We start from the raw sequence: 23830 nt of genomic DNA, 5'->3' as shown, positions 1-23830 counted from the left end.
TGAAGCGCAGCACTCAGTCTTTGTAAATGGTTATAGTGAGTTTGGCCATGAAATGTCTTAAACAGAGACTTATGCAACTTAAAAATAAGTTTATATAAACTTACTCAAACTTCAAATACTCAAAGATTTCAACAAAATAAAAATGTGGGGAGCACACTCGTAAAGCAAAGTTTTTAAGGTTTCTGTCAAAGACCTTGAGAAAGGTAACAGGATATTCTTGATGTGAAAAATTTTCCTTCTTTCTTATGTTAAAACTCTGACAAAGTTTACTGAACAGGAGCACCGGGATGTTAAAGTAAGCAACCTCTCAACTTACAAGGTAAACATACGGATTTGTGAGGAGAGGATGAAAAGAATTAAGTGTAGATGTCCAGTATAGTGCAGTTTGCTTATATTTTATCCTGTCATAGGTGCAATAAAAAAGAAGAAACAATAACACAGCTTTTTCCTATAAAAGAACTTATTTTGCTGAGTAAAACATACTTTTCATACTTTGTTTTTCACAGAGTTTATTGATTGAATCGCCAAAGAGCTGAATTACTTATTCAAACTTTCATGCATAGAAACTTTACTCTGTGCATGGAGAGATTTTAAAGCTGTTTACTGAAAACAAAAAGTGAATCAGAGCTCAATAAAAAAAATAAAAAAAAGCCCATCGCACTTAGCTGGTAATACGGATGAAATAAAATCCAGTGTACATCATTATTAGTTTATATGCTTTGCTTTTCTGTTAAATGCAACATTTTCTAATAGTTTACTTCCCTAAAAAGTTCACAGTTTTCTGCTCAAGTCCTCATTTGAGTCGACCTGAAGACACAGAAACAGACACAAAGATTTGTTTCATTTTAAAAACAAGTTTAGGAGATCAAGACTCAAGATGGTTTCCTTCCTGTCATACATCATGAGTCACAGAATAAAAGTTTAAATCTGTTATTTTTTTCAAGTAATTATATTTATGCATATTTACTGGTTGTAAATATAAATCATAAACTTACAAGGGTACGTAATTAATGAAAAATACTTCTAAGATTAAGAGTAAATCTCTAACTTCATGCTTAGCTAAGCTAAGTTCACTTATCTAACAAAGTAGGTCATAATGGTTATTCAGACTTCACTAGACTCTTGGAAACTCTGTTATTTATCTGATTTCTTTCTAGCTAGAAAGAAGAAAAAGAGTTACGTGTTCAACTTCTCTCTTCCATAATTACACAATTCCAGAACAACAGATTACAAATCATGTCTGATTGGAAACATCTGTCACTCTTAAAGCTTGTATAGCTGTTAAATTTGGCCTGGATTACTCTGACGAAGAAAATAAAAAAGGTCTGTTGGACAGACTTGGAAGTAAATAGAGAGGATTAGTCTTTCGGTCCCACCTGGGACAGAGTATCAGTCTAACAGAAAACAAGTAAGGCTTTTGCTAGCCAGAATAAAGTGAGGAAAACTCTCAGCGGACGTCGAGCAGACACAGATTTCTGAGAGTTTGCACAGAAACGTTCTCCTCTGAGGTGTTGATGGACCACAAACAAGGAATGTTGAGATAAAAACTTTTTTTTTTCCAGGCTTAGATGATCAGATATTTTAAACAGAACATCTGGATTAACCAGATCCTTGAATGATGCCTCTCTACTAAACATTAATAAGGAGAATATCAGGTTTGCAGCTGATTTTGCATCTCAAATAATTTACACTTTGAGTGGCATTTTAGTTGATTTATGACTGAACAAGTGTGGCTTTAAAGTTCAAATAAAACACACTATTATCCCAGAGCAACACTCACAGCTATCAAATCAGACATACAGAGATTTTTTAAAGAAAAAATAAACAAACAGTACCAATGTGAAAAGTCTTGGAATAGAGATATTTGAACATGGCTTAAGGGTGATATATGATGGTGTGTTAAATTTGTTGTATTTTTTTTTTCACACAAACTAAACTTCTGCTTTTATGGAGTTGCTCGCTCATCCAGATCATCAGTAAATCAGATGCGTTTGACCAGATGCACTTGGCTGCTTCTGCTTGACCCACATTTTATCTTTAGGAATCAGTTTTTCTGCTTATTTCTTTAAACAAACAAGCACAATATCTAGCAGCAGGAAAGTCTTGCATTGTCGTGATTATTTTTTCTGTCTGGATACACAAAACAATTTTGTTGCACGCCATTATACTTTTCCTATCTTATTACGGAAATATTTTATATCTTAGTTGTTTCCAAACTCTGCAGCTTTTTCCAACTTCAGAGCAGCACAGATACCATGAAGTCATTGTTTTTCCACCTGAGATTCAACTTCTCTGTTTTTCCTTCACCCTTTGCACCCTCACAGCTTAGTTTTACACCACAGCTGGCCGTGGTTTTCAAAGAAAAAAGATAGAAAAAGTCACTTTTGTTTAGCGTCACAAAAAAAGAGAGGAGTGTGAATGTCCTTCAGAAAGTGGTAGAGATTAAACTAAGCTAAAAGACACCAACATTGCTTATACATTCCCACTAAACAGCAGCTCATTTAAACATTTAGACTGCACTTATTTGTCATCTCAAAGAAGAAGCAAATAAATAGACGACTAAATCAGACAAGACATGTGAGTATAACCGATGTCCAGAAGTCTGATGTTATCCTTGGGTACAATTTCCAGACTCCTATGGAAAGCCACTTTCTTCTGTTCAAACAATTATATGCAAGTGCAAACAGAACAGGAAAGTGTCTCAGAAATGAAAGGCTTTTATCACGTTAAAAAAAAAAAAAAAACGAGGACCAAATTCAGAGCAGAACTGTGATAAATATTTTAGTAAACTAGAACAAATGCAGAGTTTTGAAACATGGGACAAAAAATGAACTGGGTGACAGGCAAAAAAGTAGAGAAAGATTCCAGCAATAAACAATGAATATCCAGGAGCTTAAATACTGAAGAGTGTGAGCACTGACAAGAGGCAGGTGGCTGATTAGAAACATGGTGCAGCTGGGAGAGAAGGCAAACAGGCAGACTGAGGCAATATGAATGATAAATAAATACAGGACGGCTGAACTAGGACTGAAAGAAGTAACGAATGAAGGGAGAAGAATATTAGTAATCATAGAGAAAAGAACAAAGAACAAAACAATGTAGACATTAAATAAATGTCTACAAGTCCATCTAAGACAAGACCTTTAAAGCAATACTAATGAACTGACTATGTCAAAATCTGTCAAGCAATAATAAAAATCATGAACTGAATTATAAAAACCTTTCGAATGCCAATCAATAAAACACAGACATAATATTTGGAATATCATTATGATGATGAACAACACCCTACTTTCATGAAGTGGGAACCTATGCAGTAGTTCATCGAACCATACAGATCCAGATGTTGTATATTTGTATATCATGAATGGTAACTACAGTGACCCCAGTTCACTAGGATTAGTTAGAAAAAGGACCCAAATGCAGGGGTCCTGTAATCGGGTCCTTTTTCCATCATGTTGTGCATATATCAAGAGTAGTAAAAGCAGAGTGTGCAGTAGTCTCTGTTTTACCGAAGCAGGTAAATCCCATTCAGGACCACAAAGATGTGAAGTGAGAAAAAAACCCCAGCTTGTGACAGCTGATAAATGTATATCTGAATTATTAATTTTGAGAAGAGATTTTCCCTCAGACAGCATCAAATTAAATTTGCAAAGTTGAGGCAGCATGGTAGCTTCAGTTAGAACAACTTTAGTCTAAACATTTTCACAAGCAAGTTCAAAAAAAGTTCAGCCCCAGAAGCTCTAAAAATTAATGTAAATTAGATTATTCGACACTAGAATTTTAAATTGGTTGGTGTAGATTTTACTGAAAACAATTAAAAAAAATCTGATCAATTATTAAACTTTAACTGCATATTCTGCAGCAAACCTCAAATCTCTTGACATACAAAAACACAATAATGAAACAAACTGCCCATGGTTTATGTGCAACAAACTAATGTAATTTCTTCAGAAGAACTTTGGCTATAAATAGAAGAGGGCTAATTAGATTTTTTAATTCCTAACTTGATTTTCTTTCTATTGACACAATAACAAACACGAACGACTGAAGAGACCTCAGAGACCTTGGAGAATTATCAGGCTTAAATGCTTCAGACGTCAGTAATTCAGCTTCGATTTTAAGATACGGCCTTTTCCTCTTTTCACCATTTAGGGCTGACAGAAACACTTTTTCACAGTGGGATTTTCTTTTGTACTTTTTCAGTCATGTTGATTTGATCTTCTATGAGCATTTCCAGCTTTAATAACTTCTGCATCCATGATTTCTTTCCTTTATCTTTTTGAAATTTCATATGTCTTCTCACCAATTTATATGCTCATGGTAATTTCTGCAAACAAAAGCAGGATTTGCCCATAGGGTAAAAGTGGAGAGAAGGAACTGGGTGTTAGAGAGGCCAGTTTATAGTTCTGTGAGATTTGCACGTTTCTTGCGGATTTACTTTCTTGTCACACTTAAGTGTTTCAGACCCACAAGCACATTTTAATGTTGGAGAAAGAGATCAGTGAAGTAAAAACAAAATGCAGTTCTTAAATTATGATTTCATTTATTAATGGAAAAAAATGTTATCCAACCTAAGATGCTCCAAAATAATAAAAAAAAGCATTAATCAGATTAAATCATGGCTCAACTAGAATATTTTCCAGGTGAAACTTCACAAGCCACAACTTGTATGACAGCATGAAGTGAATAAGTCTAAATACAAATGAGAAACAAACAAATTGTCATCTATCGGTCAGTAGATGTTACAAAGCCAGTACCAAGTCTTTGGGGCTCCAGTTGAGCACAGTGAGGTAAACATCATACAAACAGTAAAACATGGTGGTAGTGTGATCATTATATGGGAATGCTTTAGTCCCTGGAGGACTTGGAGTAATTGATAGAACTATGACTCAGAACTAGAAAATCCTGAATAAGAATATACAGTATTCATATGACCTTAAGCTAAAACACTCTTGAATTACACAGAAGGACAATGAGCCAAAGAAGTCCACTTCTGACTGAGGGTTTTCAAGTGGCATAGTCAAAGTCTGGACTTTATATTAAATGCTGTAGGGTGATCTTAAACAGGCAGTTTATGCTAAAAAAACAAAAACTCCAATATGACTAAATAAAAACTAAATGAACAGTAGATCATAGTGATGCAAAAGTAGCAGTGGCAGTTTTCACAAGCCTTTGATGACATTATTTACCAACATAATCAATTATGAGATTAATGGGCCTTTGACTTTTACGTAGGTATATACAGTTGGTTTGAATAGCTTATTTTCCTTAATGAATAAAATCATAGTTCCAAAACTGTATTTTGAACTTACTTGGATGCTTGCCTGACATTAAATTTAGTTTGATCATCTGTAAGATTTAAGCGCAACAAAATGAAACATTTGTAAGGGGGTACAAACTTTTTCCACAGCACTGTAAATCTTGGATTTAATCTGCTGTGCCTGATTTTTACTGGGAGGATGTGACAGCCGGGACTTACTGGTGGTGTTGTATCTGACACCGTAAAACATCTTGGGACAGGGCCGGGACACCATCTGGCCAGCGCTGCTCCTGGGCCAGCATGTGCCAATGCCATCGATGGAGGTTTCACAGTAGATTCCTGAACCTGAATGATGAGGGGGAAAAAAAAAGGCCGCAGCAGTTGTGCATTCATTTCCGACTACAAATAGACATCACGAAACTCTGACAATGCAGCAGTAGTGTTGGATATTCAGCTGTGGAGCTGAATCTCCTGCTTGTGTGTGCACAGGTTTTAATGATTACTCCTGTGCTTTGTTTCGCTGAGCTGAGAACATCGTCTCCGGTGCCCGATCTATTTCCAGCACTGCTCCCGTCTTTGATGTTAGTTTTAATAATCTTGGTTTGTGTCTAACTCGGCTCCCCTGTGTGGTATTCCACAGTGACTCTGCTTTGTAGTGACTTCGTGGGGAATCGGTTTAGCACATCTGAGGGGTGTAGTGTGTCCGACTCACCGCTCCACTGGCTTGTGGTGTTGCTCAGGGTTTGGTTCCAGGAGGCGACCAGGGACTGCACTGCAATCCAAAGGGAAACAACTTCATCAGCAAACCCACTCTTCATTTACACATTTTATTCAAGGTTATAAAAATCTTATTAGATTTTCCTTAACAGCCAGAGATGATAAGGAATAAATGGTAGTGGTAAACATCGGTGACGGACCTTTCCTGGAGCAATTCCAGGACGCTACCTGCAAATATGAATCTAGACGTGCCCTGAAGGTCAGGCCATTATTTCTGCAATAACTCCACAGGATTTGGATAAAAAGAATCCGGAAATAAGGGATCCTCCCCTGGGGCAAAAGGTGGCACTCGATATTGAGCTTTCATCACCTCTTCCTGTAACCAGTGTTTTCACCCATATGTGGTGCGAAAAACATGAAAAAAATCTCCTAAACATAGACAAAAACAAAACAAGTTGTTTCCTGAAACATGACTTCACAATTTCAAAAGTACTAATATGACAGAAAACATGAAAACTCTCTAAGAGACAATGTATTATTAGATTTTTCATCGGAATCTGTTAAACAAACTTGAAAAGCTAGAAAGTCTAAAAAAAAGAAAATATGAAATGGTTTCCACCATTTCTAAGAGTACATTATTTTTCCACACATAGGAAGACTGTTTTAAATAAATTTTTTTTTAAAAATACGCATACAACTTCCATCTCTGGAAGACAAAGTCATTTATTTATTGACATCATCTTGAAGATACTCTCATAGACACATTGATTAAAAAAAGACATTTTCAATTAGATATGTAGTCACTTACTGGCAACAGAAAAGGTTGGAGGGAGTCTGCTACAAAAAACTTCTGAAAAGGAAACACTCATTTTTCTCTGTTGAAAATACATTTTGCCCCAGATTTTAAAACAACTGGAATGTTAGATTTCACACAAGGAGCTCATAACTAAGGAATGAAAGATCAACATAGTTTATGCCACAGATAAATCTACTAGCCATGCATGGAAGTCAACAGACAGACCTTTGAGGTGACCTTGGTTATTGTTTGTGAGCATAAAGTTTGTCAGGTAAGAAAATGCTTTCTCTTACAGATTTTACTTCTCCTGTGTCGTCTGTTGCTAAACACCTAATGGTTTCTGCAGACTGCAGGAAAATTAATAACTTATCTCCAAATGCTCCCCTGTGTGTTTTGCCCCAAAAGTTAGCTGCAGCAGCACATTTATTTTCTCTGTGTCTGAGCCAAATAATTGAGAAAACAGAGTCCATCTGTGATCTCTGTATTTTAGCTTCCCTTCCATCCATCACACACATTAGCTTGAAGTTCATTTTTAGGGCTAACCTGAAAAGAACTGCCTGAAAACAAAGTTGCAGTACATAGCTTAAGTGGTAAAACACAGTCTTTGGAACACTTCCAGGCGTACATGGTGTGGTAAAGTTAAACCTTCACATGTACGATGACAACTAGTTATGTGAAAAAAGTTACACTTGCACAACCACTGGATGGCTAATTAATTACACTAATTACACCACTGGGCTTAATAGGGAGCTTTTAAAGTCCACTAAAGGGTGCCACTTTGTTTTGTCTCCAAGACAACTTTTGGTCTTTCAGACAACTTTTCTCCAGAATTCCTCCTCCTCATTAACTAAATTGGACTATAAATCTTCACTAAATAAACCAATGTTAAAGACGGAGTGTTTTGCATCATTAACTTTCTCTGGTGTGGCCTCTGTGTATTATGCATTGCTACATCGTTTGCTTTTTTTTCTGTCAAGCGTTTGTATACATGTCTTCATTGATGACATGACAACAAATATGATTAGCATGTGCAACAAGCTTAACACTGCTGAAAAGGAAAGGCTGTAAAACTAATGGCATAGGTCAGGAAATTAATAGCGCAGAACTACTGTCTGAACATTGTTGTCTGAAGTTATTGAAGCATCGTACATGGACTTCAGCTGTGTGTGTGACATTATACGGCAATATAAATACATTGGGTACGCAAGTCATTTAACAGCTTAGTCTATTTTTAAGTGGAGATATTTAGGGCTATATGAGAGCTACGCCATCGTGTCTCAGCATCATTCTGCTGCACAGTGGGATGCATTGTGTGGTTTAATTTGGAGGATTGGATGTCCCTGTAATCCTGCCAATGTGGGTGTTGGATCAGAAAATGGGTCGTTGAGGAAAAGGCACCGATAAACAACCATCCTGGCATTTAGTTTGCAGGAATTATCTACTTGTTCATTATGCATCATCTGTCCATGAATGGAACATTTTAGCACCTACATAACAAAGCACAAAAAAAGTACATAAAAGACATTTCTTTCTTTAAAAGTAAGCACACAAATTTAGTGGTGTAGCATTTTTGCAGCCTAAAGAATATTTTTCATATATTTAAAATAAAACTAGTGTGTCGATAAAGAAAAAAATTGATTTTCACAAATTTCCCCTTCCAAATATCGATCTCTGGCTAATCAATTGGTGTTACTTATTATGACAGCAAGATACTCTTTAGCAGCAGTGGTAATATTTGCATTTCTGATTTGAAATAAAACTAATTAACATTTAGAAGAACAGACTGTGGTATTTTTCCTCAAGGTCACCAGATGGTTTGAATTTTACACCAGAGACAAAGACTTATTATGAATCCAGTTGGAACAACCTGGGGCATCTTTGTTTTGAAAAAAAAAAAAAACAAATCTTTATATTTCCTGCTTTTCCTCAGTCTGCATTTACTTGTGAGCTCTACAAGGAAATTAAATAATATAAAAAGACATTTTTCCAATATTCAAGAGGACAAAGTTGAGACTGAAGATGAGGTTTTGGCATTTAGAGGTTATGGACATGAAAAAGAAAAGACTGAAAATCAATTTAATCCCACAAGTGTGCTAAAAGCCAAGGAGCTCAAACACTCAAGTCTGACAGCTCTGGGAAATAGCTGCTTGTAAAAAAAAAAAAACAGACTGCAGTGTTGTAATAAGCGTCGAGTTAATGCTCGTCTTCAACTTACGTGAGACATTCCCTGCCAGCAGAGCTTCACATGTCAAATCTGCTAAGGAGGCTGAGGGGAGGAGGCTCACAACGGCAAACACCTGCAGACAGTGAAGAGGAGAGTGACAGAGGTCAGGCTTAATCACAGAATCAAATATGAACATGTCTTCTCTCTGACCAGCTCAATGAATCTTTAATTTCTTTACAGGAAATAAGATTAAACTAAATTAAACCCAACAACCTTTAAGACCCTTGAAAGGAACATAAGTTCCTCCTGCTTCCCCTTTATAACTATAACATTGTTGTTATTTTTTTTATCATGTTCTGACTTCAATCTGATTGAGAATTTGTGGATAGAGCTATGGATTATGGTGAAATATCACATGGACAGCAAAAACACGAGGGGCGTGACTTCAGTAATGACAATAAAGTATTGGTTATTATGGTTTTACTGGTTGTTATAGAAGTGTAGAAATAATCTTGTCATTTCCACACTTTCAATTTAATCCTTTAAAAAAAAAGTAAATAAAAACCAAAACTATTTACATTCTATTTACAGAGCTGCCTTTTGTTTGTTTCCATGGTTGCAGTTGGTAACACTGTTGCCTTCCAGCAAGAAGGTCCTGGGATCAAATCCCAGCCTGGTGTCTTTCTCCATGGAGTTTGCATGTTCTCCCTGTGCCTGTAAGGGTTCTTTCTGGGTTCCTTGTGTCCTTTAGGCTGTTTGGTCTTTCTACACTGCATCAGGTATGAGTGTGTGAATGCATGTTTGTGTGTCTCTGTGTTGCCCTGTGAGGAATTAGGATCTGTCCAGTATGCTAACCGCTTCTCACCAGATAACTACTGGAGAAAGGCACCAATCTCCCACCACCCTCAGAGGAAGAGCAGATATAGATAACAAATGGATTCTTTCGTTTCTCTCATATTATTTTTAAACTCTGAACACTTTTTCCTTGTCATCTTACCAATATTTTGCTTAATTTAAAAAAAATAGAAGTCTTTTTTTTAAATCACTCCTAACCTTTAACATTGTAATGTTTATAGAAACAGAAAAAAAAAATCTTCCGTAGGTTGTACTCGTTAGTTCAAAGCTTTTTCTGTTTGTGCGTAATTTTGGCATCAGGGTATTTTGCATCTGCAGATGGGAAAGAAAAACATAAAAAAATGCACATAATTATAATACTGCAGCATCCTCCGTCAGCCGTGTCTCATGTGACAGAGTTGTGTTTCCACCAAGACAGCAGCATGAGATAAGCAGCCCTCCTCTTTCACACAGAGGGATGGGAAACAACAGAATCTGTATTTGTGGTTTCACTGAATGATACCAAAGAGGAGTCTGCTGTTTGGATTAATATTGCATCTACACTCTTTGATCCTAAATGGGTTTCCTCTGCTTTGGACAGGGGGCCGAGCTGGAAACAGTTCAAACCAGGAAGCCTGGCGACACAATAAGAGGGGGGATCGTGTTATGTGTCGCACTGGAGACATCTGGAAACCAGTGATTCACAGCCAGCACACATGCAGCTCATGTTGGTGGTGCTTCATAACACAAAACAAGACAGTCATCGGTTTGGCTTTCTTGTCTCTCTCCATCAAATGCCAAACTGAGCTACACCTTACAACAACAGTTTCCTGAACACAACCGGCCGGCTACAATTACCCTATAGAGCCCAGGTTTCACTTCCTCCTTGAATAAAACATTCCCATTGATAATTTATCATTCAAAATCTTTCTTAAAGTAGAAAATAGTGGTAAAGTAGAACTTTAAGTTGCTCACAATTCATTACTTACTTGTATTTAAATGTGCCGTCCTTTGATCAGGGTTGTGTTTATAACAGACAATCTCAATGGCGTGAAATACCAAAAGGTGTATCAGGTCACATTATGGAAAAATGCTGGAGTGCCCCAGATTTCAGAGCAGAGTTCATAATGGCTTGCTGCGCCTGCTTTCACGCTCCGTGAATCCAGACAGGTATCAGAAACGTACAGCACCGACACTTCAAAACAACAACAACCAGTGAAAACAGGAACATAAACAACACAAGACTGCAAGAAGAACCTTGGATTTATGCCTCTCTGAGCAGGAAAAGGCATCTTGATTTTACTATTTTCAACCTTAATAGCAGTTTTGTGGTTAATAATTACTTGAAGGGGTGCACTGTGTGTGTGTGGGCGTGTGTGTGTGGGGGGGGGGGGGGGGGGGGGGGGGGGGGGGGGGGTAAGGGAGGTGTGCGTACATGCATGTATGCAGACATGCAGCAAAATCCCATAGTAAGAAGTATGAACAGAATCATTTTCATTTATTTTCAGCATACTGTAGACGGCAAGGGAGTAGTAATAAAATTACACCAGCGCAACAAATAAAACACTAACAAAAGCTGAACATCAACATAATTAAAAACATTAAAAAAGTTATGAAAGAGGATTGCATCTATGGAAAAAAAAGAAGAAATGTGACTTTTCTCAGACTTCAGGGTAAAAGATGGGGAAGTAGCATAAAACTTTAAGTCATTTTCAGAACCTTGCTTTATATTCACACTACTTTTGCTGCAAAAAATTTGGCACCAGAACTGTTTGGCTGATTTCCAACAAAAGGAAATGGAAGTAAACTAAAAAAAGAAAAAAATGTTTTTTACAGATGGTAATGAAAAAAAATCTCAACCCCTCCATACAGCTCACTGTGCAAGCAGCAAATGCTTTGTCCACCCACAATGTCACTTTCCATATGCTAAGATGAAGAGCTTTAACCATCTGGCTTAACTTCCAATGAGGAATGTGTTTTATTGCACATTCATCTTTTTTTTTTAATGCATCAGCATTTTAGATGTCTTTATTTGATTTGTTCTTGTCTATTTTTATTCATTTTAGTGTCAGAAAATAGCATGGAGATGACCTGGAATGACTCTCACCACTGCTTCCAAACTTATCTCTGTGGAAAACTTGTGGTTTACACTTAAAATGAGGTTCAGTCAAGGAAACTAAATTAAATTATCTCTACTAATTCTCCCAAGGATAGCTGTCACAACCTAAAATGATGCCAAAAAGCATGTGATTGAAGCACAATATGCTAAATGGCTTTTAGTCAACTATTAGTGAGGGTGTTAGTATAAATTTGAGCTTCTCTGTATAATTTAGACCTTAAGGAAAATCCACAATGACCTGAAGCAATTCCTATTTTTATCAATTGTTGGTATTGTTAGCTGTATAATCACTTCACTTCAGAAAAAGAACAACTGAACTGCATAATTAAGAGCCACAAAGTAGTTAGGCATTTTTTCCTATTAAGGGAGGATGCAAACCTCTTACTGGATTCGTTTCATCTCTTTAGATTCAGGTTCCAGTGCCAGCAAGAGCAGGTTAAAATACAAAAACGAGTTTTTCTTCTACTTAGATCTTGCTTAATAGGCCCTGGAGAAATGAATGTCCTTTTAACGAAAATAAAAAGAGGACAAAATAAAAAAAAAATCTGGATGAGGACTGTCCGGGCCAGACGTGACCCTAGCTGAGAAGCTGGCCCCTCGCCAAAATACGCATCGCCTGATTCCAGAGGAAAAGAAAGGGGAGACATTTCCCTTCAAGAACCTGGCTGAAATGCTCATCTAACTGATGAACTGATTCCAAAATGGGGTCCATTTATGGCTGATGGGTTTCTTGAGATGACAGCACCAAAGTCTGCCATGCTGTCTACAGTTAATCTAAAATGTATTTTGCTGTGGCAAAAAATCCTGCAGCTATTTATGGGTGGCATGCCGTCATCAGCAGCTGAATTCAGCCAAACTGTTAATTTACAAATGGATGAAAAAGGCCCCAAATCAACATGTGCCAAAGCTCTGACTAATGGCAATTTATTTTCTTATATGTCTTATTTCATCCATTCTGAACAGGAATCCAGACAATTCTTACCTTGCAACTTTTTAAAATCCCCATTAATGCTGTCTAGATTGACTGATTTTAACTCAACCCTCGTATTAGGATAATGACTCACTCTATGTAGTGCTAAATAGCCACTTTATAATTCTATGCGACACAAAGCTGCAAAGCTGCAAAGAGGCAGGAATTCCACTTTCAAGATGAAGCTCAAAGTGAAATAATCTTCCAATCCAAATTGTAACAGCGGAAGCTACAAACCACATGAACAGAAAATCGGTTTGTTTTATGTTTTAACATGAAACAAAACGTTTACCATAGCACTGTGCAGTATGACTGCATTTCTGATAAAAAAGTATTATGTTGCCGTTTCTATGCGAAACCATCAGTGTGAAAGAGTGACAATTCCTGGCTGCGCTAGTGGCTGTAATGGATCTTCTACCCATAATAGAAAAAGAACCACAATAGTAAATTAGGTTTCTTAGATTTAAACATTAACCTACACACTGTACATTACATTGCCAAATGAATTTGTTTACCCTTCCAAACCATTGAATTCAGGTTGTATAATCACTTCCATGGCTACATCAGTATTAATTCATGTGATACAAGTCATACAGATTGCTTCTACGGTACTCCTGATCGAACTTAAAAATAACCAACAATGTTTCGTAACTTTGATAGTTAAAAACAAGAAGTCTTGGAGTTGACCTCAGTCTCAACTCAAGTGGTCCTGAGTGCAAACCTATTATCAGCAAATCCCAGCGTAGTACCATAAAAAGATGTGAAGCGGAAGTCCAGAGCAAGGTCAGATGATGCTGAGAGGTCAAAAATGTGCATAATCGATATCTAATGATGTCCAAAATACATGAGCCAAACAGATAAGACCAAGAGTGCAAATACACTATTGTGCATGGTTTGTGCGAATCCTAGCCTAGCAGAAGCCTAGCACTTCTTCTGCTTTCCTGCGTAAAACAGTGAGTGTAAAACATTTTCAGGAGTTGGGTTCAGCCCATTGGTTCCAGTGAAGAAAGGTCTTAGTGTTTCAGGAATAAATCTTGGTGTCCTGAAGTATTACTGGTTTTGCAACCATTTTTTTCCTTCTGGAAAATATCAACTACAACAATATAGTCTATGCAGACTTATCAATATTTTGTATGCGTGAAACCAGGAAAAATGCTAGTTGACTTTCAACACCTCATATGGTCTTAGGCCTGTTTTTAAACTTCTGAACAGATGTGCTCTTTCGTATACTGTATATTGAAAAAAAATTTAAGCATTTAAAGGAGGGTGAGTACAAAATAATTTAGTAGTTTGAAAAAGCCTGACCTGTCCAAAACATCAAGCAAACATCTCAATAAATCTTACACAAAAGCCTTTTTAGTATGCTGATTTATTTGTTCTTTCTTCATGCTCACTGCATGAGAAACCACCTGGCTACTGTGACCAGTTTAGCCATATGGGCTTAGGAGAACCTTGGAAAACTATTGTCACTCAGCACAGTTGGTTGCTGAATTGAGAAATGTAACCTGAAACTGTATTGCACAGTGGGGGGAGTTCTCTGGACGTGAGCTCGTCTGGGATGGGCCTTACCTAATGGTTTCACCTCATAATTAGAAGAATAGGTATCAAGTCCAGCAAGTGAAAGATAAAAGACAAAAATCCTTCTTGTGATGAGGGAAATGTGTAAAAGCCACTATCTGGGTTGGCATCAAAGTCCAGTGGATGGCTGACCCGCATATATTTGAAGATACCATTGTTGCAGAAGCATCTACTCTTTTTCCCCAGAGGCCGGGTTATTTAAGCAGGACAATGCCCTGCCTCAGTCTGCACGGCATGCAGAAGCACGGCCTCAGGTGTCTGAATGGCCTGAATGAGGTCCAGCGCTGACTTCAATTATAAATATCTGGGGAATACTGAAGAGGAGAATCTGACAACTATTAAGAGGCTGATTAAGAAGGACTTGGATTTCACTTGTAAAACTGCAGCGCTTAAATTTCAGGATAGGACAACAGCAAACATACCTCCCTCATAACAGTGTGCTGCTTTCCTTGTTGAATGTAATTTTGTCTGTTGATTAAAAATACAAAAGTCAGTCTGAGTTGCATTCTGGAAATCAAGTTAACCAGGAAGTAAATTAGTTTTCTTATCAAATATGCCTATTATACTGAAATGTAGTGGGATTTTGCATATTTCAAGAATACGTACATTGTGTTTGCAATACAACAATAAAAACAAAGTAAAAAGAACAAAAAGCAGAAAGAGGTAGAGCTACAGCAGTCTATTTGCTGGCTCTCATGCAGCAGTCTTGTTTCTGCATGTTTCTGCCATATGAGGATTTCATGAAAAAGCAGTGAAGCGAAGAGGAGAAAAAAACCTTCCCCAAGTGAGTAAGTTAAAACACTCCGAAAGCTGCCTGAGGCCCAGCATTAAAACATTTTGTAGTCCAGAGGAGCTGTTGATCCAAACCTTTCCTATTACAAGCATTTTGTGCCTCATTTGGTGCATACTCTGAGCTCATTAAGTGATCATGTTTTCCCTAATTTTTTCTCTGCTTTGGCTCGTTTTGGTTTTGATCATTTCCAGAGTTAAGCATGATCTAGGTGAGTGGTCATGTGCACAGGAGTCTCTTTGCTGCCATGTTTGGCGTCATGATGACTAATTATATTTGACTAGATCTAGATCTGTCTAGATCTGTAATAAAGCCAGAGATTGGAGCTTAGATATGTGCGCGGCTGTGCGGCCTGGAAGTGTTGTAGAACGAGTCAGTCAGACATTTGTTAACTTCAGCATGAACAAGCTGCCGATATAATAGCTGCAGGTCACAGGTGTGGTTCATCAGCAAAATATAATGCTCATTCCACTGTTGCCCTTCCCTACTAATTACAGACAGAACAGAAGTACGAAGAGGAACGTTTTCTCTGTGCTTGATGGTCTTTTCTTCAATTCAGACTGTTGCACTATAGAACATATTTTATTCCTCTTCTGCTTTCCTTTATGCATTTATTGTTCCTTTAGACACATTCATGTGCATAAATTTAAATCATTTTAAAATGTAAATATTAATATATCACATTGGGTAAAGTGGGTAACACCTGAGCAGTTTCTTCTTGTTAAAAATAAATACCTTTTATTATAGAATTATAGAGCTGTGGAACTGAAGTCAATAAAAGCAACTTGTTTAAGGCAAATGTTTTACTAATAAAGTACTAAAAAAAATTTTATTCATATTTTATAAATATAAATCTAACACATAACATCTAACATGTTTAATATTGTGTTATGCATATGTTCATATATTTATGTGCATTTCCTATAGTACATCTTTGCACATGTTCACATACTTATGTGCATTGCTGTTTGTAGTACATCTTTGACATGTATTTAGACAAGATTTTTTTCATAAAGAATAGCTTTTCTAATAATTATTCATTCTATAAAGCAACAACTGAGCTAAAGTGGGACATTTAGTGAAGTGAGCTCCAGTTAATTTCATTGACTGTTGCAAACAAAATATTTACCTTTTGATCACAAAGTTTAAGCATCAAAATATATATTTTTTTGTTTTAGGCAGATATATTCAATGTTAAACTATCTCACAGAATTTTAATAAGTCAAAGCATGACGAGATAACACAGTAAATCCAGATAAAGTGGAACATTTAATAATGCTTTTTAAGAGAGAAGTATTTGTTTGTTTGTTTTGTTCATTTTCATATGAATAAAAACATTTTTTATATATTTTGTAATTAATAAAAACTCCCTAAATATACCAAGAACTTAAAGGGAACTTTTATTGTCTTTAAATAATTATTCATTTTTAGCTTTCTTGTTTAGCTTTCAAGTTTTCTAAGCTTGGTTTAGTGTCTATCAAGCTTAATCATTTAGGAAGGTACAGAAAGTCAAACATTAGAAATAATAGCTTTTTTGTATTTTCAACAATAGTCTAAATGGAAGAAAAACATCAGCAGAGATACAGAGTTGTATTTTTGTGCAGTGATTTATTTCAGGTAAAGAACATTTATGTCCATTAGCAGTCGGGACACAGAGGGAGCAGCTCTGGCTCCGACTGCTGCGCTACAGAACACTTTGAAAATGTGTGCTTTCAGGGGTCTCAAAAAGTCTTAAAACCACCAGAAAAAGTTGATAGATTTGACACAGTCACTTAATGTGTCACCAGACGGATTTGAAAACCTACTGGACAAAATTGCTAAGTTACAAAGCAACATCAGAGTGCAATTCACCCATCAGGCTTTCACAGGCAGGAACAATGTCCAGTCTGACCTTCGAATTCAAATTTTAGACATTTCCAGTTCAGTTTCTGAGAAATATAGCACAGATGTTTTCACTTTGTTTTATTTTGACAATTAAACATAAACATTCATAAAAGAAGATTGCACTTGCAGATTCAGAAAACATGTTGTAGTTTTAAAACAGTAGATGAAGGGATTTCAAGATTTTCCTCATTAATGCATCAAATCATATGTTTCAGGCCTTAACCTGATATTTATTCAATTCAAAACAAGGTATATTATACATTGTGTGGTTTAAACCCTGAAAAAGGTTCTACAGAAACCTGGTAGTTTGTTAGGTTGTAACAATTAGAATAATAGTGGAAAAAATGGTTTTAACCTGCTGATTGCCATTCAGAGCAGATCTAGAAAAATTTGCTTATTTTAAACTGGTGGTTTGGGATGCGTCAGGAAAAAATGCAGGTTAATAATCCTTTTTGTAGTGTGATAAACTGGACTGTAAATATGAGTCTGGGGAGATGTGACTGATTATATTTGTGGCTTCAAAAATACTTAAACCAGTAGTGGTGGCCTCTAAGGGCGCTGTCATGCATGTTGAAGTTGCTTCCCTGCTTCAACACACTTGATGGGTCTCTGCCACGTCCCTGGGTAGAACTTAATACATGCTAAGGAGGTAATTTGTTTGCTTAAAATAGCTGTGCTGGAGAATTAGCAGCTCTTGAGGAATGGAGTAGGACATCCCCGACTTGGCTTTGAAACTTTCTCTTATTTTATTTCTCCTTCCCCCAATACCAATCATTTATAATGTTCACTCACTTAGTACTCAGCAGCGTATTTGCAATGTAAACAGAATGACTGTTGGTTTTTACCACACATTTTTGTTTTCTGTCGTCTATTGCATTGTGTATGGTCGGATTTGTAATCAAAACAAAAGATGAACAATGTCTATTGTGTAATCTTTTTTTGTGCCAATCATTTCCAAACTGCAAGTTATATTGTCTCTGTTTAGTCTTGCTCAGAAAAAAAAGGATAAAATCTAAACATTTTTTTCTGGTATACTCATCAATCACTTGTTTCATGTTTTCATGTCACAGTGCTTTCTAAGATTTTCAGCATGGTAAAGACTTGCCGAAAGCCTGAATATAAATTCATCTTCCTGCAGTAGCTCAAACTCCCTACCGCTAAACAGCATAGCACAAGGTTTAAAATGATATTACTTTTAATAATTTAATTTAATAATGATTTCATCTACCCAGTTTAATTGCTGAATTTGATGTATTATGGAGCGGAATATTTGAATGAAGCTTATTTGCAACAAATGGTACTTTATATTGTAGAATGATTTCATCAGCTCTCTCTTGAAAATGAAACCTCATATCTCAATGGGCCTCACCTGCACAGACTAGGATATGACAGAAAATGAAAAAAACAATGCTGCTATTTTCTCTTAGGCAGTCTTGGAGATATATATATATATATATTTTTTTTTTTTTTTTACCGTCCTCCTCACTATGTGTTGTGGCAAGATAAACTTCAGTCCTCACCCAGCCTTGTTTGCTGATATTTTTACTCAAACTTGGATTCCGTTCCACATTGAATAAATGTTCTCAAATTAAACTTTGAATCAATACACATTTCTCACTATGAGATTATGTTACTCTAATGAAAGATTATTTTATACACATATCACTGTGGGATATATTTGAGATAGAGTTTAGTTTTTACTCCGATTCTGCACCCAAAAGCAAAAGCATGAAGAAGCTCCATCTTTTTAGGTACTTTACAATAACAAAAATATGAAGTAGACTTTTTGATTGATTGTGGCACACTTCTTTTGCTCATATAAAGACTTCCCTTCACATGGAAAGACCCACTCTCTGTACCTTTGCCGCAATCTGTCTTAATATATGCAAGCTTCAAATCCTCACAACAAGCCATGTAAACACAACAATGACCCCAAGTTGCTCAGGATTCAATGCAGCGTGACGTCAACATAATGTTCTCAATACAAGTGCCCCTGGTTACAAGGTGACTTGTCTCAAATTATCAAACTCAAATGGATTGTTTTTCTTTCTGTACAAAGAAGACCAATAGGTGTGGCAACTCTCATGACATATTATATCCTGTCTTATAAAGAGGGACATCATGAAGATCTCTCGAAAAATTTATAATTTTAAAGCGTTATTAGCGTAACAAAATGCAATAAAAATGTCTACTAAGCCTTTCTGTAGATTGTTTTAACTATATTTGTAAGCTTCTCTTAAAAGTATGGATGCACAGTTGCTGTTTGTCACAGAATCTCTTAATTGCACTGAAAGCTTCGCATCTTCATTTAAAGCGATTAGCTGCTTTCTGACCTTTACGGACATGTGATATGTGTGTCTGTCTGTGACAGAGGGGTCTTAAATCATAACAGAGGGGACACAAATAGAAAGCAGGGGAGGGATTGTGCAGAAGATTCTTGACTATTCTTAGTGCAGCAGCTCCTCTCTCACAATTAGGAGGAGGTGCATGAAGACATTCACCTCAGCTGGATCAGACTTTTTTACCAGGCTTACCTGGGCAGTAGCTCAGATGCCTAAGGATTAGGAGGAATTGCTTTTATGGATGCTTTGCAAAAAGTAGGTTATGCAGCTCAAACCTAATCTTTTACTGTATATTCTGTTTTAAATGAATTGGCATTACCAAAATGATTTTGTTATTCCATTTGTAAAATGCTAGAATGAAATATAAAATGTTAGAATTTTTTTATTTTATTTTCTAAGTCGGAAGTTTAAAATCACTAATGTGGCAATAACTTTACACAACAAATAATTCAGATGGCTTTTGAAAGCTTCATATAGGGTAACTAAAGACAATTTAAGTAATTGGCGGCACCAATTTTAAGGAAGTGATACACAACTCAACAGCATGGGAATGTCTAACAAAGTTACCCTGCAGTACGGAGATGGGTTCTGCCTCCTCCAGATGCCATGTTTTATTGTGAAATGCAAGAGATCTAGAAATCTAGATCTAGAGATCTAGTGACTGAAGTTGAAAAGATAATGTCTTTGTCCACAATGAAAAAAGTCCTGGAAAGTCACTCAGAGAGGAAAAAGCCATTACTCAAAGAGTAAAATAAAAAGCCAGATTACAGTTTGCAAATGTCCTCAGGAACAAAGACCTGATTTTTGGAGAAATGTCCTGTGGTCTGATGAAACTAAAATTGAAGTGTTTGTCCATAATGATTGTAGTTGTGTTTGCGGGAGAGGTAGAAGCTTCCCAGCTGGGTGAGAAGATTAGGTTATGTGAACTTTTTGGTGCAGGAGTGACTGGTGGACTTTACTAGAGAAACATCTCAAACCATCAGCCAGGAAGGTTTGGATACAAATGGATCTTTTAAATGCACAAAGATCCAAAGTTTGCTACCAATTAATGATAAAGCGGCTTAAATACCACAAACTTGTTTTGGATTGGTCGTCACAAGTGCATGGTCTCCGTCTCATAAAAAATGTGTTAAGTGACAACAGCCCACATGCAATTCTTTCTGGAGAAGCGGTCAAAGTTTCAACAAACTTTTGTGAGAAGCTTGTGGAAGGACTCCCAAAGCCTTTGACCCAAGTCATACGGTTTATATGACAAATCTATCAACAATTAAGTAGATATATGAAAACATTTTGTGTTTATATATATATTTTTTTAAATCTCCTTCTCTCATTATTCAGCCTTTTAGAAAATATAGGTTGTTTTATTAACAGGAAAGGTTTGTTTGATTTAATGCCAGGCATTACGAAAAAGGGAGGTTCATTATGTTGTATGCAGATATCTGGTTTCAACTGCACAGTTAGAAATCATAAAAGCCAAATTAATGTTATCCAACTAAACAGTTCTTGCAGCCAATACTTGGTTGGCCCTCACTTTTCATGGATTAATGCATCAATGCAGCATGGCACGGAGACAATCAGACTGTGGCCCTACTGAGTAATAATGAGGAAGCTCAGGCCTCTTTGGGAATGGCCTTCAAGTCGTCTCCATTGTCGTCTGACAATGGAGACGATCTTCTTCTTGACAACACTCTGGATTTTCTGTGGGGTTTACTCTCTGCTATGCAACACATGCCAGTCAAGCACACTAGTACCATGATCATTAAAGAAGGTATTGGTGCCTTTGTTAGCCATGCTGGAAAATGAAATCTGCTCATTTCATGCAGAAATAAGTGCTCTAAAATTTCCTGGTAAACAACTGCACTGATTTAGGGCTTAATATAATGGTGCATTAACAGTAGCAGGTGACACAGCTCCCTTGTCCTTCCCAACTGTGTAAGCTTAAAAAAAAAAAGCATTCTGTCCCTCTTCGAATACTCCTCTAGACTCTAAGACTTTAATTTCTAAAGGAAATGCAAAATGTGTTGTCTTTAGTTTAAGAAGGGCTTAACATAACAAATGTGACACTTTTAGCTCCTGTACTAAAAAGAGCAATATGCGGCTTCTGAATCACTGACTTCACCAATATTTCACATATTTGCTTCACAATCCTCTCAGGGCTGAGATAGCCCCTGTTGTGTATGTTTTTCTACCACATCTTCTTTCCTTCCACTCAACTTTCCATTAATTTACTTGGATACAGTATTTTGTGAAACAACCAGCTTCTTCTGCAGTGACCTTTTGATGATTTAGCCCCCTCCCCTGTCTGAGGGTATTGACTGTCTCCATAAAAGTTTTGGCCATAACATAAGATTCAAGAACTAAACATCAGTTTCAAAATTGGTTTTATGTAATACTCCGAATGTCTGATACACTAAAGTTTGGTTTTCTGAACAGCTGCAAGCCATGATCATCACAATTACAGATATAAAAGCTTCAAATATTTCACTGCAAGTAATGAATCTATGATTCCCGAATCTCACTTTTAAAAAAAAACAAAAAAAACTGAATTACAAAGTAAACAGACTTTTATTCAATGCATCCTTCTGCAAAGCTCAACTTGTGTGGGTAGAGCACCAAAACCTCTACCCAGGGGCCCACATCCTCCTAAAACCAGCCCGAACACCTCAGGCGTCCCCAACATCATTAGTATGTCTCTTATATGAGGTCAACACATCACGTGTCCTCATCACTACCTCTGCAGGCTCCATTTAGGAGCAAAAACATGTGGCGATATTGAGATAAGTCAAGGGCGCACTTTCAGAGAGGAGAGACATCTGAATGAAACACGAAAGAGTGCACTCGCTCGTTTAAACAAAGCACTGCCAAATTTCGGATTTCTCAGCATCAGCATATGAGTTCCAGTCACAGATAAGAATCACGCCACTTGGGATGACTTATGATCCGAAGATTCAAGTTCAAGTTTCAGTGTTTACAGGTAAACTCTTGCATCAGCACTTTAATGGAAATAGTGCCTCGTTCAGCACATATCATGTTGATACACATGATATATGTGATCATGTATATTTCTCTGTCAGAAATGTCCGGGTTTAAACCCTTATCTGAGAGAACTGGACCTGTGCGGGTTTTTCCTAGACATTATGGTGACATTTCCCTGTCATGTTGGTGGAAGCTTTCAATCCCTTTTGCATCATGATTAAACTCAGCAGCTGTTAATCAGAACAACAGACGGGGCGAGTTTTAATTAAACATCCAAAGCAGGAAAATGAATTGGAAGCGCAAATTTTAAATATACAAAACTCACCTGGAGCAGATAAAAGCATTTGCGCCGCATCTCCAGACCTTTTCACGTAATTCTCATGTGGCCATAAATTTCTTCTCGTCACTTCATTAAGAAAATCTCTTTCCCCAGCTCTTGGCTCTTGATCACTCTCCTTTGAGTTCAGTTTGGCAAAAGAAATTCACAGCAGCACATTTCTTTGATTTATTGCCGTGCCAAAGACGCGTCGCTGGAAATGTCTCCAGAAAATACGCGCAGGCAGAGAGACGCAAATCACGTTTCCAAAATGTTTTCGCCAGAGGTTACATCCAATTTATCATCTGCGGCACGTCAGGTGGAACAGTTCAGACGCTCAAATTAAAAATGGATAAAACAGCATCGTTCCCTTTCCTAATGAAGTGAGGTCCAATTTGGTCAGACGCGCTCCAGAGGTTAGTTTAGCCTTAGCCCGAGCCCCACTCTAAGCCTTCACGCGTGTTTTGTTCCCCCAGGTCAACACATTGAAAGGACCACGCCGTCACGTCCACTCAGCTTCACACCCAGCTCCTGACTCCTGCGTGGAGCCGCTGCGCCGTGCCTGCAGATCGGGTCTTCGACGCGCCGCCCACGTTGTGTCACTTTGTGTGGAGTGTCTCTATCCGGAGAGGAAATGCTGGATTCCTCCGCTGCTCTTAATCTTTAATCCATCTGCAACCCCGACGCCGATGCGAGGAATAAAAACTGAAATCGTCTGAGCGGATTCTGGAGGAGAAATGACCCCCAGTTTAATTGAAGGAAAGTGACGCACCTGCTATAAGGATCCGGTTAAAAGAGAAAAATGTAACTTGTGTCGCATAGTTTATATGAACACGGTCCAGATGACAGATTTGGCTGTGAGGTCAGACGAACAGATGGTCCAGAGTTTCAGTACATTTAAGAAGCATCCCCAGGGACCTTTACAAATGAAGTCCAACATATTTCCCAAAATAAATGTAAAATCTGCTCTGCTCGGTGTAGATAGAAAGCAGATCGAATTAATGTATTTCTCTCAGCTAGGTTTCTATAATTAATGTCTATGTAAATTTTAATCCAAGGGCGATAACACTAAAAAAATAAA

The 23830-nt window shown here is 37.2% G+C and overlaps 1 protein-coding gene across 1 annotated transcript in view; it reads right to left on the bottom strand.

Moving 5' to 3' along the window:
* The window catches only part of LOC102235780 (corticotropin-releasing factor receptor 1-like), an 87087-nt gene extending 63562 nt beyond the window's left edge, over positions 1-23525 (bottom strand). Inside the window, exons 1-4 of the mRNA XM_014468684.2 lie at positions 22759-23525; positions 8992-9073; positions 5976-6035; positions 5483-5608 (exon numbers count right to left, since the gene is read on the bottom strand). Of these exons, the coding sequence (XP_014324170.2) occupies positions 5483-5608; positions 5976-6035; positions 8992-9073; positions 22759-22788 (298 nt within the window). The 5' untranslated portion in view covers positions 22789-23525. The remainder of the gene's footprint in view (positions 1-5482; positions 5609-5975; positions 6036-8991; positions 9074-22758) is intronic.
* Positions 23526-23830: the final 305 nt, after the last annotated feature.

This window comes from Xiphophorus maculatus, chromosome 10 (assembly GCF_002775205.1).
Source record: "Xiphophorus maculatus strain JP 163 A chromosome 10, X_maculatus-5.0-male, whole genome shotgun sequence".
Lineage (NCBI taxonomy): Eukaryota > Metazoa > Chordata > Actinopteri > Cyprinodontiformes > Poeciliidae > Xiphophorus > Xiphophorus maculatus.
The sequence above is the reverse complement of the archived record's forward strand: the minus strand, read 5'-3'. Positions and strand labels throughout refer to the sequence as shown.